The 15,224-nt window shown below is 46.3% G+C and overlaps 1 protein-coding gene across 7 annotated transcripts in view; it reads right to left on the bottom strand.

Annotated features, from left to right (window-relative positions):
• LOC139935711 (calcium uptake protein 3, mitochondrial-like) overlaps window positions 1-15,224 on the bottom strand; it is a 201,568-nt gene that overhangs the window by 9,042 nt on the left and 177,302 nt on the right. For all 7 annotated transcript variants that reach the window (XM_071930249.1, XM_071930251.1, XM_071930250.1 and 4 more), the window contains 3 exons: window positions 14,676-14,784; window positions 5,893-5,982; window positions 2,596-2,663 (listed from right to left, as the gene is read on the bottom strand). In XM_071930249.1, coding sequence (XP_071786350.1) covers window positions 2,596-2,663; window positions 5,893-5,982; window positions 14,676-14,784 — 267 coding nt within the window. The remainder of the gene's footprint in view (window positions 1-2,595; window positions 2,664-5,892; window positions 5,983-14,675; window positions 14,785-15,224) is intronic.

Here is a 15,224-nt window from a genome sequence, read left to right as displayed (position 1 = left end):
TTTGGTTTTGAAAAGTCTTGAATAATGTCAAAGTTGTGACTAATTGAAGCACAGGTAGTGATTTCCACTAGTCACCCAATACCTCAATGTTATTTCGGGATACATGTACATTTATCAAGTACCTTTTTAGCTTTCTCTAAAAATACCGTGCAAGGATAAAGTTTCATCTTTCATTTAGGAGAACGCCCAAACAAGTTTTTACCTTCCCATTATATTAATTCTACCACTACCAAGACTTTAATAGGACATAAAATGCAACTACATGTAAGCTTGCAACTGACTTTGCCAAGATCTGGTCGGCTGCTAACATATGCAACTAAAAAGCACAAACTGACTCCTTTTAGATATTATCCGAAATATCCATTAAAATCTAAAAGCATTAACGATTACATCCTTCTTAAACAACTCCAGACTTCTCAGTTTTGTCTGAGGAACTCATCAGTCAGTGAGCATTTAGGAAGATTCCCATGACTAGGATCAGCCCGACTCCTGGGATGCATTTTCGCAGTCGTAACCAATAATTTTTTTGGTCAATGGCTAGTGGTTAACCCATGGCAAGTTCAACAGGTATTGGTTATGACCACGAAAATGCATCCAAGCATGCGGCAATGCGACAACTTGGGGTCGACTGTTGAGTGAGTGAGGATCAATCGCATAACCAGACGTTTACATCATTGGGGTAGTAGGGTGGGTTAGGGGGCGAGCAGGGAGGAAACGGGGGTTAGGACATAATTAATTGTTGTTTTAGGGCGGAGGGAAGGGGTCTTTGCATGTATCAAACCATCCATCTGTTTGATCCCATGTTGGAGGGTAGGGGGGCGGCAAGGGTTTGTAACCTCCCTTCACCCAAATATTCATGATGGAGAGTGCATATAGAAGTGTGTTTGGAAGTCATTTGTTTGTCCACATTATGTACTTACCGTCTGTGAATGTGATGCCAATGGGAGGTAAACATAAAAGAGGTGTCAACATGAAATTAAAAATGGATTCTGTTAAGATGCATCGCCTTACTTTGTTTTAACTAGAACAGCGAAGCTGCCATGGCGAGCTGCCATTCAACTGATGGTCAAAGGGGTGGAGACATTGACAAGTATGAAGTTATGACCATTTAATTGTTTTAGCTCTTTCAACTGGAACCAGTGATAAACTCTTTGAGTTTCATCTTGTTATTGTACATGTATATTCATGTAAGAAGCATTATTTGATTGAAGTTTCAAGTCAGAACATCCTTGCAATAAGGAGTTATGACCATTTAAGATTTGGCCATTGCAAAAAGGAGTAATGACCATTTATGATTGTCATCGTTTCAGCTCATTCAACTGAAGCCATGCAGCGATGCACTCTTTGAGTTTTATATTTTATTGAAAGCTGTTGCTATTTAGTCAAGGATGTTATTAACTTTCACTTGAGACTCTGATTGAAAATTCCTATCAACGATTAGTAATCCTTGGTTTAAAGGAGACCCACACGAGTTGATGCCAAGGCCTAACATATTACCTCATGTTAACAACAGCCATGTACAATTGCATGAATTGTGTGTGGCATACACAAATGTAATAGTTGTTTAAACTTGAAACATCATAATTTGTCAACGTTTGCCTTGAGAATAACTTTCCTACACTAGGGGGTCTTTTAGCCCAAAGTGGGGTGATGCAACTTCTAATGCAGTATTAAGAAAGTACACCACTTTTTCTTGGTCAAGGAGTTCCACAGAAAGATATAGACAAATCCGGGCGCACAGGTGTTGAGCACCGCGCGCCATTTGCTGCGGTGTCTTCAGTGTATAGATTGTGCACAAAAAGACACCGCAATTGTAAACAATTTCAATAGAGGGCGCTACCAATTTTGTTTCGTCGGATTGGTTTATAGATAGTTCCCACAGTGTTTGAGGCACTGAACACGTTGTACTGAACATACATGTATGCATAAAATAACAAGCCTGTGAATATTTAGACTCAATTGGTCCTTTAAGTTGCAATCAAATTATGAAAGAAAAAACACCCTAAAAACTATACGGAGAGTAATGAGCAATAGAGATTGTGAGAAACGCTGAAGTAAAACAGTTTTTGCGAAAGAGGTAATTTCCCACTCAAATATTAAAAAGACTTTAGGCAAATGAAAGCACAAAAGTTTTTTTTTTAACTTTCTTTCATTCTCCTGCAATTTCGATGACCAATTGAGTCCAAATGCATATTATGTTGGGATACACCAAGTGAGGATACTGAACGTGTCCAGTGCCTTTAATCAGTAACAGCTTGAGGTTCCAATCATAGAGACAACAGATTACAATGCTCTTAAACCATGACCATACAAGTGCAATGACTGTCCCATTATTTTTATTATTATTAAACAGGAGAGTGCATTTATAGGTGAAAATGGCTGTCAAAACCACCCTGTAAAGTAGGTCCGCAAGAAACCCACCAACAGACTAAGCTCTTGCACCGTGACCATAAAAACTGCCGGCTACAAGTACATTGACTGTCCGCTATTGTTATTATTACTACTCGGTCGACGACACTTCCTTTCTACATGGAATGTTTCTACGCACAAGTATTTCCAATGCTCAGTCAATCAGTGTGTTTAAAAACTCCTTACCCTGAAGCCACGGTGGATCCTGTTTTTCATCACTCCTAGGAACTCGTTCTGACTCAGTTTACCATCGCCTGTCAACGAGAATGAAGTTGCATCAAAAATGATCAGAATGCTCAGGTGAACATATTCAAGACCTAATTGTAAACCATCTGGTCAACCTCGACCCTGACATTCAAGAAATATCTGCTGTGTAACTTGCAGCTCTTCACAAGTTTGATTTCTCAGAAGCGTATACATTCAAGTTAAAGGCAGTGGACACTATTGGTAATTACTAAAAATAATTATCAGCATAAAACCTTACTTGGTAATGAGTAATGGGGAGAGGTTGATAGTATAAAACATTGTGAGAAACGGCTCCCTCTGAAGTGACGTAGTTTACGAGAAAGAAGTAGTTTTCCACGAATTTGATTTTGAGACCTCAAGTTTAGAATTTGAGGTCTCGAAATCAAGCATCTGAAAGCACACAACTTCGTGTGACAAGGTTTTTTTCCCATTATTATCTCGCAACTTCAATGACCAATTGAGCTCAAATTTTCACAGGTTTGTTATTTTATGCATATGTTGGGATACACCAAGTGAGAAGACTGGTCTTTGACAATTACCAATAGTGTCCAGTGTCTTTAATTCTTGTACATTTAGGAGAATGTGTGATATTGATTGACCTGCAAGAGTGAAACTATTTCAGTGTCAAGGTCCTACATGTACAGGCTTTATTAATAATACTGGCTTCTTAAAGACACTGGACACTATTGGTAATTGTCAAAGACTAGTCTTCTCACTTGGTTTATCTCAACACATGCATAAAATAACAAACCTGTGAAAATTTCAGCTCAATTGGTCATCGAACTTGCGAAAATAACTATGAAAGAAAAAACCACCCTTGTCACACAAAGTTATGTGCTTTCAGATGGTTGATTTCGTGGAAAATTACTTCTTTCTTGAAAACTACGTCACTTCAGAGGGAGCCGTTTCTCACAAAGTTTTATACTATCATCCTCTCCCCATTACTCGTTACCAAGTGAGGTTTTATGCTGATAATTATTTTGAGTAATAGTGTCCACTGCCTTTAAAAAGCATACATATCAGTCACTCAGTGTCGCTTAAAGGGTCTATGTACTTTTTGTAAGACAAAAAACACAATGTCTACAGATTTACACTTAACTATACACCGTTTGAAGATAATGATGCTATAAAGCTTCCCTGAAAATATTACTTGCTGAGGTGCTGTAGTTTTTGAGAAATGAGTAAAACAATGTCATGAAAATCATTTTTCGTCTCAGTGATCATGAGACGAAAATTGTTTTAGCATGTAAAAACGTATTTTCAAGAATTGTGGTACTCATTTCTCAAAAACTACAGCACCTCAGCAACTAACATTTTAAGGTACGCTTCTACTATCATTATCTTCAAACGCTGTAAGTTTAATGTAAATCTGTGGACATTGTGTTTTGTGCTACAAAAAGTACCCAAATCCTTTAAGGCACTGTAACATAGAGTATTTTCCTGCAAGATATGTGGGGCTACATTTTGAATTATGAGACCTTCATAATTTCACATAGCACTTTGTATTGGTTTACAAGGTGCTGTGGCGCAATATGCTGCCAATCAAACAAGGAACACCAGGGAAAACCCCATCTCTTTTTGATGATTGCTCTGGGTTCTTTTACGTGCGATACAAAACACACCAGACCAAGGGTTTTACCTCCTTCAAAAAAGGTTCAAAACTATAGTTGCTCTAGGACACTGATACTCATTGATTTCCTTCTTCTTCTACTTTACACAACAGACAGGACCAGCGGCCTTATGTCCCATCTAAAGGAAATATAGTTTCCTGGCCCCTTGCTCTAAGACAAAAGTAGACTCTGATTTCCTTCTTCTTCTTCATTACTTCAATAATTTTGTGATGAAATTTTCATGTGACATCCTTTCTGATCGGAAATGGAAAGATATGTTTGGCGTGATAAAAGTCTCAATTCATCCAGATAAAATAACTATTAAAAAAAGTTGACGAGGCAAAATATCAAATATATGACCACAACTGTGTCATTGTGTTTCAGACTAACTGATCTGCACATTTTGTATGCATGCTAAAATAACAAAGTTTACGGAATCAGTGACATGTTATATCTATAGATCTATTTCCCCAGTGGTTTAAAAATATTACCAGCGAAGGCTATTTTCACAGAATCAATAAAAACGAAAGAATCAATTCCCAAACAAATAGGGAAGTGGTATATTTTGTTTGTAATCAGATACAAAGTTGTGAAAGGTTCTAATATAATGGGGGTAAGCAGTAAAAGTATTTGGCAAATTTTGGGGAATGGATTAATGGTACAGGCTGAAACCAGGGTACAATTTCAGGGGGGGGGGGGGCACACCAAGGTGACTATTTTTTTCTTTGGGGGCACTACTGGCCAATTTAAATAGTAGTTCCCATTTGCATTTCCCTAAAGTAAGCTCCTTTTCAACGCTTGTAAATGATCAAAGACGGTCAGGTTGGTGTAGTGGTGTCTTGCCTAGCCTTCCACCTTTTGGACCCTGGTTCAAATCCCACCTGGGGCACTATGTGGATTGAGTTTTCAGTCACAATTCGACTGCGTTGGTAATACCCGGAATAATAGACCCTTTTCATGAAATATGTAAATTGCACATAGCGCGTGCGCACTATTGTTGTGGTTGGCAAAATGAGGGTACATCGCGCTGTTTTGTACACCGCTAATGGGTGCGTGACGCAGACACGATTACGCGTCTGCTTAGTGCACAACTCTATGGCGTTTGCCAACCAACAGGGTCTGTACGCATGCGCGAATGTGATTAGCATGTTTCATGGAAAGGTTCCATTCTCTGGGGTTTTCTTCCCATATATATCAGGGGTGAGAGTCATTATCAACGAAAAAGTCTGAAACTTGGATACAAATTCAAAGGTATGTTGAAATGATGGCATTTCTACCGTTTGGTAACCCCTGGGGTTATAGATTCCAAGGGGCTTTTGAAAACAGTATCCAAAACACTGGAGAAGTAGACAAATTAGCAGGATTTCTCTATTTGTGGAAAAAAACATTGTCTGATTTTCTTTAACAGGCCAACATAAAAAGTCTGAATTCAGCCAAAAGTCTGAACAATCTCATCCCTGATGCATCTAAAACTGAAGTTTCCTCATTGTCTACTCTCTTCGCATTTGGCTCTAATGAGCGTTATTCCAAAAATCCAAATCCAAAATGGCAGATATCCACTACTAGACATCAAATAAATAATTCAAAATAAATAAAATAATAACAACAAGTTCAAATCAATTCTCACCGTCCATGTCAAATATCTGGAATACTGTGTGGACCACATGTGGATCTAAGAAGTGTCCCGTTGCTATCTGCACAGCTCGCCCAAACTCTCCTGAAGAAACAAGACACAAAAACTAACTCGGTAAAGTTAAGTGGTGTGCCACGGGGGGAAGTTCAATAGGCTTAATTTATAAAAATAGATGGATTGTACAAAGCGTCATCGACCGCCTTATTTGATGATAAACAATCTCAAAACTTGCCTCTACAGTCAAGCCTACCATATATTTTCCCTTGGTCACTTATAGCGCAGTGAATAGTTTTTTTTTCTAGATAACAGCGCTTTATAAGATTTATTATTATTATTATAGGTTTTCTCGGCCAATTTTGGAAAAAGAGCAACCAATTTAACTGTCAAGCTATTATATTTCGCGCGAAATCGAATGTACTGTAAAGGGTCATTCGATTTCGTTTTAATATTAGTCAAATGTAATGTTGCGTCATTCGATTAAAAAAAATAATCATTCAATTTAACAATTCATCAAAGCAGCATTCAAATTCGCAGACGCTTCTTGAGGCATGTGTGTCTCAAAAAGGATGACGATAAACTAAATTGAACATAGTGCTAGAGGAAATTGACTCGACTCAAAACGAAATTGAATGGCCGAATTCTGAATTTGGAACGCAGTAACAACTAGAGAGGCAAAACAGCTTTAATTCGAACGCATGAAAATGAAATTGGCTGCTCATTTGCCAAATTTGACCGAGAAAATCCCCCCCCACAGTAGTGTGGGTGGGGTCTACGAACGAATACTTACCGGTAGAGTCGAATTACTAATTTGCATATTCCCTATGCCGCGAGGCAGAATGCTAAGACTTTTACACACAATAGCGCCCTCCACCGTCCTACCCATAACGCCCCGCGACATGCCCGTCACGGAGTCGTCCTCTTTTCGATGAGCCCTACTAAATGTAAGCACCCAAGGACCGAGTATGTGGGGAAGGAGGGAGGGATACTCTACCGGTAAGTATTCGTTCGTAGACCCCATCCACACTACTGTGGGGGGGGAGTCTACTTCACTCTACTTACCGGTAGAGTCGAATTACTAATTTGCATAGACTCGCACCGAGGAAAGGCGGTGGGTATACGCGGTGCTACTGCATGTCTTAAGTGGGGGGGGCGTAGGACCCCGGCGCGCTCAAAATTCAGAGAACGCTTCGCGGCCGCTAGGCCCGATAGTGGTCCATGCCCAAAACGTACAGGGGGTATCGTCCCACGGGTGAACAAAACATTATAAGTATTGTTAGCACTGTATTACCGTGGAAGAACTCACCTAAACACGTGACTGCCGAGGTGGAGCTTGTCCTGGCTTTGCAGCTCGGCTGGCCGCCTGTAAAACCGCTCTACCTGCTCTCCCATCCACCTGTAGAACGTCCTTCAGGTAGCAGTCAGAGAACGTGGACGGGCTCTTCCAGGAGGCCGCCCCTGTAATATCACTCATGGAGACCCCTTTAAAGAAAGCCCATGAGGCCGACACCCCCCGTACTTCGTGGGCATGAACTGGACCATCGGACGCTGGCCATCCGCCCGGCACCGAGCGGATGGCTGTGACTATCCAACGCGCGATTGTATCGCGGGACGCTGGTCGGAATGGTGGAACCGTGGACACGAACAGCTGTTCGTGGCCGGTTCGGATTGACTTTGTGCGATCGATGTACCACTTTAGGGCCCGTACCGGGCACCAAAGCTTGTCCCCCGCGACCGCCGAAAAGGTTTTAAGGTCGGGAACAAAAATATCCGGGGGTTCGAAAGCACTGGATTGATTTTTGGCTAAAAACCCCGCCGCAGGGACCAGGCGGACACCTCCGGGTTCCCACCGGATGTGCCCCGCCGCCACCGTAAGGGAGTGCAGCTCGCTACGTCGGCGAGACGTAGCGACCGCTAACAAAAAGGCCACTTTGATCGTTAGATGTAGTAGCGTGGCCCCACTCAGTGGCTCGAAAGGGGGTTTTGTTAGTGCTGACAGCACGCTAAAGAGGTCCCACGATGGGACCAGTTTGCGCACCGGGGGACGGGTGACAAACATCCCCTTAGTCAGCTGTCCAATCGCCTGGTTATCTGAGACTGTCGAGCCGTCGGTGAATCCTCCGTGGACTGCAGCAATGGCCGAACGGTAATTTTTCACCGTGGCCATTGCCAGCCCGCTATCAAAAAGATATAGGAGGAAATCCCCGACTTCCTCTACAGAAGTATCGGCGGGATGAATAGCTCGCCGCCTACACCATTTAAAGAAATGGCGTAGTCGGCAGTCATAAACTCTTCGGGTTGAGGCCCTTCGGGACTGGGCGGCAACTTCCGCAGCCCGTCTCGAAAGGCCCGCTGCTCTGAGGGATCTTGTGACAGCACCCAGCACGTCAGGTGCAGGTCCCTCGGAGTCGGATGCACTACTCTGGACCCGGGCTGGTATATGAGGTCCGGGCGCTGTGGGAGAACTACCGGCCTGTGTACCAGGAGCCTGACCAGCCGTGGGAACCAGGGCTGTCGGGGCCAAAAAGGGGCGATCAGGAGAACTTTGCAGTGATCCTGCTCGATCCTTGTCAGCACCCGTGAAATGAGGGAGATGGGCGGGTAGGCGTATGCCAACAGCCCCTCCCATCGTATAGTCAGAGCGTCGATCCGCCATGCCCCGGGGTCGGGGCCCCTGGCGCAGTAGATCGGCAGTTGATTGTTCATCCGAGAGGCGAACAGATCCACATGAGGTCGGTCGATAAGCAGGAAGAGCGACTGGGCCACACAGGGGCGGAGGGACCATTCTGTCGGGACGATCCAGCCCCGGGAAAGAGCGTCGGCCGTGACATTCTCCTTCCCCGAGATGTACACCGCCGACAGGGCGATCCCCTGCTGTATGCACCAGTGGATCAGGTCCCACGCCAGTGCACACAGCCGGGCCGACCAGGTGCCCCCCTGGTGATTGATATACGCTACCACTGTAGCGTTGTCGGAGCGCACCAGGACGGCCTGCCCCACTAGCTTTGCCCGGAAATGCTGGAGGGCATTCCGGACCGCCAGCATTTCCAGGACATTGATGTGGGTCGAGTGGTGTTCCGGGCCCCACACCCCCGCTATCTGGCAGGGGTCGAGGGTCGCCCCCCAGCCGTACAGAGACGCGTCGGTGACGACGGTCGCTGATGGTCGGGGCGGGCGGAACACCCGACCACGTGTAAGGTTGGCGTCCTCCACCCACCATTGAAGGTGGGGGGTCAGCCACGGCGTGGTAGGCACCGGGAGGTTGACCGAATGACGGCTGGGCCGAAAGTAGGAGAGGAGATGGAGCTGGATAGGTCTCATCCTCAGCCTGCAGAAATCTACTAGGTCTACCATGCTGGCCATAAGACCGAGTAACTTGAGCCAGGCTACCGCTGGCGCCACCGTAGCCCCCAGGAAAAGGGCCACGCACTGCTGTAAGTTCTGTACCCGTTCCGCCGAAGGGCGGGCTAGCCCCCTCTGAAGGTCGAGAGCCGCACCGAGAAAGGTGGGCACCTGAGAGGGGATCGGGTGCGATTTCTCGGAGTTGATGAGAAACCCCAGGCTGGACGTGAGGCGCCAAGTAAGTGTAAGCGCCGCGTCCGTTGCCTCCCGCGATCGGCCCACAATCAGCCAATCGTCGAGGTATTGAAAAATCAGCAGTCCTCGTCTCCGAAGTGCTGCCCCGATCGCCCGTACCACTCGGGTGAAAACCCGAGGGGAGGTCGACAGCCCAAAGGGGAGCACCCCAAATTCGTATAGCGTTCCGTTGTAGAGGAAGCGCAGGAATTTGCGGTGTTCGGCCCTGACGGGGACATGGAGGTAAGCGTCCCGAAGGTCCAAGCTCGCCCCCCATGCGGGCGTTTCGATTGATTCGAGGATTGCCCGCAGCGTTTCCATGCGGAAGCGCTTTGGGCGGATAAATCGGTTTAGGGGCTTTAAATTCAGGATCGGCCGCCAAGCGTCCGCCTCCTTCTTGGGAACTAAGAAGAAAGTGGACATGAACCCCGTCCGTGTCCCCTGGTCGGGGACAACGCGTATTGCCCGCTTGAGGAGAAGGGAACTGATCTCCCCTTCGAGGGCACGGCGCTTGAGAGGGTCGGACGGGGTGGGCGTTGGCCGAACCAGCATGTCCACAGGGGGTCCTCGTGAACTCGAGTGCGTAGCCGTACTCGATCGTCTCGAGGACCCATCTGTCGGACGTGATCTGAGCCCAGGACCCCAAAAATTCCTGAAGGCGGCCTCCCACGGGTCCGTCGGCGGGAGGTCGCCTGGAGACCGGGAGGTCACTTCCGCCACGCCCCGGGATACCGGGGGGCGGACGCACGAAAACCACGGCCCGGCTGGGCCCGCTGTTGGCCTTGGGCCGGCGTGCGTGCGTTCGGTGGTCCTTGGTTCCCACGAAAACCGCCACGGGCGGGTCTCTGTGGGCGCCTACGTGGAATCACAAAGGAGGCTTGTTTGCCTTTCCTTGCCGCCGGTACAGAGGTCCGCGGCTTCCTTAAGTTGATTTTATCCGTGGCCTTGAGGCGTCTGGCTTCGGCCTCCATGGACTCCTGGAATTTCCCTGCAAACAGGTCTCGTCCCGTTAGGGGGAGCGCATCAAGTCGTTTGCGAGCCCCGACGGACGGGAGGAACAGAGCGTCTAGGACGTTTGCCCTACGTGCAGATGTTGCTAGGGTTGAAACCCTCGTAAACTGGTCTAGGACCGTGCGCAGGCCATTATCCAGGCAGTGGAGGGCCGCCACCATCATGTCCGCTGGGATTGCCGAGTCCTCGTCGCCGGCAAGCGTGAGGTACTCGGACAGAAGGAGCAAAAAAGACGACGTTCGCATGCCAAAGCGTGATGCTGAGTCTATCTTCCTGGCTGCTTCTTCCAACTTCCCCCGCGCCTTGTCGGCGAAGGGAAGTTTAGAAGAGGTTGCCCCCCTGTCTGCGGTCAGCTTGTCTGCCGCCGAGTCCGGCAGGACTGGGGTCGAGAAATATTTATCGAAATCCCCGGGGGGAAATCGGTAATATAAATCCGCCCGCTTGGGGTAGGCCGTCCAAGAGGATGCCGACATGATGCCTTCGATGCGGTCAGCGCATACCCGGTCTAGCGGCATCGCCGGGAAAACATTCCCACTCCTCGGAGCGGGGCCAGTCCTTCTCTTAAAAGACCGTCGTTCCTCGGGGGCGTCCCCCGCTTCCTCGGCGGGGAGACCTAACACCCGGGCCATGTCCCTTTGCACAAGGCGCAATTCAGTTTCGGCAATCGAAAGCCGTTGAACTGCCGTGGTCAACTCGTCCTCTTCCGGGGACGAGCCGCCGGACCCGGGGGGGTCGGATACACTCACTGATTGTTGACCCAAAGGCAGGGCTGTGTCTAACAAATCATGGTGTTCTGCATCCCGATCGGATACAAAGGATCCAGAGGGGTGTATGCTAATCCCCGTCTGGGACTGTGGACGTGCACCCGTGCGTGACCGCACATCACCCTGTTCCATCACACCCCATGCAACCTCCTGTGTGGTGACCGTGGGACGGTGACTGGGAGGGGAGGCCGGTGGCCGGCTGACCGTGCACGGCACGCCGCCTCGATCCTGGCGCACCCAGCCATGACCGGATTGGTCGGGCTGGGTGTACGGTCCCGAAAATTGGGAAAATTCCTGAACCTCGCGCCGGCCGGATATTGAGGCCGCTAAGGTTTGGAAAGCCGTGAGGAATTCGTCTCGGGAGAGCGGCTCGCTACCCCGATGATGCTTCCTATGGCCGTCAGGAGAGGAGTCGTCAGACGACCGAAGATGACGGTCTTTTCTGGACCTCTGCCGCTTATTCGGTACCCGCTCACGGGACGAATCCGAGGCTCTCTCTGAGGAAACTTGAGTGACAGGGATGCCCGAACAACGGGTGAAACCCGAAGACGAGGGCGGGCCCTGTGAGTGGGGTATCCCGGGGGAGTCCCAGGTACCCGACTCCGCACCCATAATCCTTCTCCCCATGGCCAGCGCCCCACAGCCTATGGCGTGGGCAGGTGCCTTGTGGGTCTTAACACCTCGCAAAAGGCCGTCACCAACCGTCGTGGGGGAATCCACGGTGTCGGTGCGGGCCGGGTATTCTGAGCCGTGCGGAGGGGGGATGCCCTCCGGCTGCAGAGACCCCGAGGCGGTGCTGGGAGAGTGGGCGGTGCGCTTCGGAACGGAGCCACCTTTTGCCCTGCCTCTCTTGGTCGCTGCCCCGGCACCGTTCTTCTTGGCCTTGCCGGGGCGTTTGACCTTCGACTGGGTCGACCCACGCACACTGACCGAAGAGGGGGAGCGGGAAGCAACCCCTCTTTGATCGGTGGGTAATCCGGCCGACGTAGCCGACAGAGGCTGCGTGGGCCGGCTGGAGGGCTGCAAGCCGGGCGACGGAGTGTCGCCGGTGCAGCCCCCCGAGAGCTCGGACTGTCCCGGGGAAACGGACGTAACCCCAGTAGCGACAGCCGAAGCCCTCCCCAGTTTCTTAACACTACTCATTATTTATCAACGAAATCAAACTATAGTTTATTTCACAACTCACTACAACAACAACAACTACAACTCTACAATTATCAAGTCTTTATAAGCACTCTTAGCGAGGAAAGGTTTAGTTATAACGGTTGAACTGTGAAACAGATTTAAAACACAACCTCACCCACTCGCGGCTAAGAGAAAAGAGGACGACTCCGTGACGGGCATGTCGCGGGGCGTTATGGGTAGGACGGTGGAGGGCGCTATTGTGTGTAAAAGTCTAAGCATTCTGCCTCGCGGCATAGGGAATATGCAAATTAGTAATTCGACTCTACCGGTAAGTAGAGTGAAGTAGACCCTATATTATTAAAAAGGCATGCATATAAGCGCTGCGTACAACTCAGCCAATGATAGCCTTTCACGCATGCACATTTCATCAAAGACGTCATCTTGCGATCCATCTATAGCATAGGGACTCAAGTACATGAACAATGCAATTTCTATTATTTGGCTATATAATGCTATCTTCTTTGCATGTTTAAGTCTAAAGAGCTTGAGGTGCACTACAATTTCTCATGTTATGGTTTTTAACTTTTTAACATTGGCTGAAAGAAATAGTTCTAACTCTATAAAATTATTGGAGCCTTTAAATGTAGCACAAATCTTTCCATCAATAATTTGCTCAATGCACTTGAACAAATAAAAACATTTTTTATTGATTTTCAAGTTTATGAATTATGAGACCCATTTATGCAGCAACTTAGGTGCTGCAGTACGATGGGCAGCCACTGCCACAAAACCTGGGTGCAAACCTCTTCTCAAAGTGATAAGTTTATGGGTTCTCCTTTAAATGCATTACACAACACACAGGACCTGAGGGTTTTATGTCCCATCTGAAGGGCATAGTAGTAAAGGTTATGTGTTGTGCTTAAAAACACAAGTTTCAATAGCGTAACTCAAACCGATATACAACAAGCTGTGAAAGTAAATAGGACAACTCATATTCAAAGGCCATTGAAATTAACATCCCTCTCTGAAACATCAACAATCTTTTGTCTTTTGATTAAAGGGAAGATACACGTTTGGTTATTACTCAAAACAGATATTACCTGACTTGGTAACGAGCATTGGAGAGCTGTTGATAGAATAATACATTGTGGGAAACAACTCCCTCTGTTTTTAAGAAAGAGGTCATTTCTCACAAAAAATAATAAAACTTCTAGCTAGGAGTCTTTTATTCCTGTCTGAAAGCACACAAGTTCGTCCAAAAAGGGTGTTTTTTCTTTCATAATCTTTTCGAAACTTTGTTGACCAACTGAGTCAAAATTTTCACAGGCTTGTTATTTTATGCATATGATGGGATACACCAAGTGAGAAGACTGGTCTTTGACTATTACCAAAGGTGTACCTTCTTTTTAAAGAAAATTTAGTCCAGTGAAAGTAGAGTGAGATTCGTTTTGATCCATGTTTACACCGACTTCAAGGAAATTGGTAATCACTGATAATTGAGAGGAAATTATAAACGGCCCAGGATAGAAACAGAAAACTCCCCTCATATCACATATTTTTACAAGTAACAAGGGTAACTCAAGGTCGGATGTAAACTCAAAACATCATGGTCTAGATTTTTAACTCCATTTCCAAGAAGTTGTGGGGTAAAATAATGTCCCACTGGGATTAGTGTTGTCTGCAATAAGAGATATGTAGCCATTTCGAGGTGCGCTGCACCATAGAGCAAGGACCTTCTGGGCACGGGTTCATAAAGCTGCTTAAAGGGAAGGTACACGTTTGGGAATTGTCAAAGACCAGTGTTCTCACTTGGTGTATCCCATCATATGCATAACATAACAAGCCTGTGAAAATTTGAGCTCAATTGGTCATCGAAGTTGCGAGAATATGATGAAAGAAAAAACACCCTTGTTGGACGAATTTGTGTGCCTTCAAATAGGAATAAAAGACTTCTAGCTAGAAGTCTTTTATTATTTTAGTGAGAAATTACCTCTTTCTCAAAAACTACATTACTTCAGTAGGAGTTGTTTCCCACAATGTTTCATACTATCAACAGCTCTTCAATGCTCGTTACAAAGTCAGTTTTGAAGTTAATATTTGTTTTGAGTAATTACCAAACGTGTACCTTCCCTTTAAGTAGCTCTTTAAAATTTGGCCCAGATCTGTTATTACTGTTACTCATTTTAAACTTGTGGTAATATTTCACTGTTTCAGCGTTGTCAAATATAAAGGTCAAAAGAATCAATTCAACACCAGAGTTTTGGGGAAGAATGATGATCATATGAAAATGGGGTTTGGTCATACCTTCATTCATGGGCTGGTCTGCGAAGGTGAACATCCTCAGAACAATCTGAAAGTCATCCAGGTTATTCAAGAACTGAAAGAAGTCCTTGAAGTTCTCAAAGTTTATGCCCTGACAAAAATGGAAAGAAAACAATAAATTATGTGAATGTAAACAGGCACTGAACACGTTTGGTAATTGTCAATGACCCGTATTCTCACTTGGTGTATCCCAACATATGCATAAAATAACAAACCTGTGAAAATCTGGACTCAGTTAGTCATTATAGTTGCCAAAAACAGATGAAAATAAAAAAAAAACCTGTTGTACAAAATAGTGTGCTTTCAGAGGATTCAGGCCTAAAGTATTTTATTATTTGAGTGAGAAATTACCTCTTTCACAAAAACTAGGTTACTTCAAAGGGAGTCGTTTCTCACAATGTTTTATACCATCAAAAGCTATCCGTTGCTCGCTAGAAAGGTTTGATGCTAATATATATTTTGAGTATTACCAAACGTATACAAATGGAAGTTTTGCATACATTGGCTTGAGTTTACTAGCCTGACATTGAA

This window comes from Asterias amurensis, chromosome 4 (assembly GCF_032118995.1).
Source record: "Asterias amurensis chromosome 4, ASM3211899v1".
NCBI lineage: Eukaryota > Metazoa > Echinodermata > Asteroidea > Forcipulatida > Asteriidae > Asterias > Asterias amurensis.
This window is presented reverse-complemented; position numbering and strand designations above follow the sequence as displayed.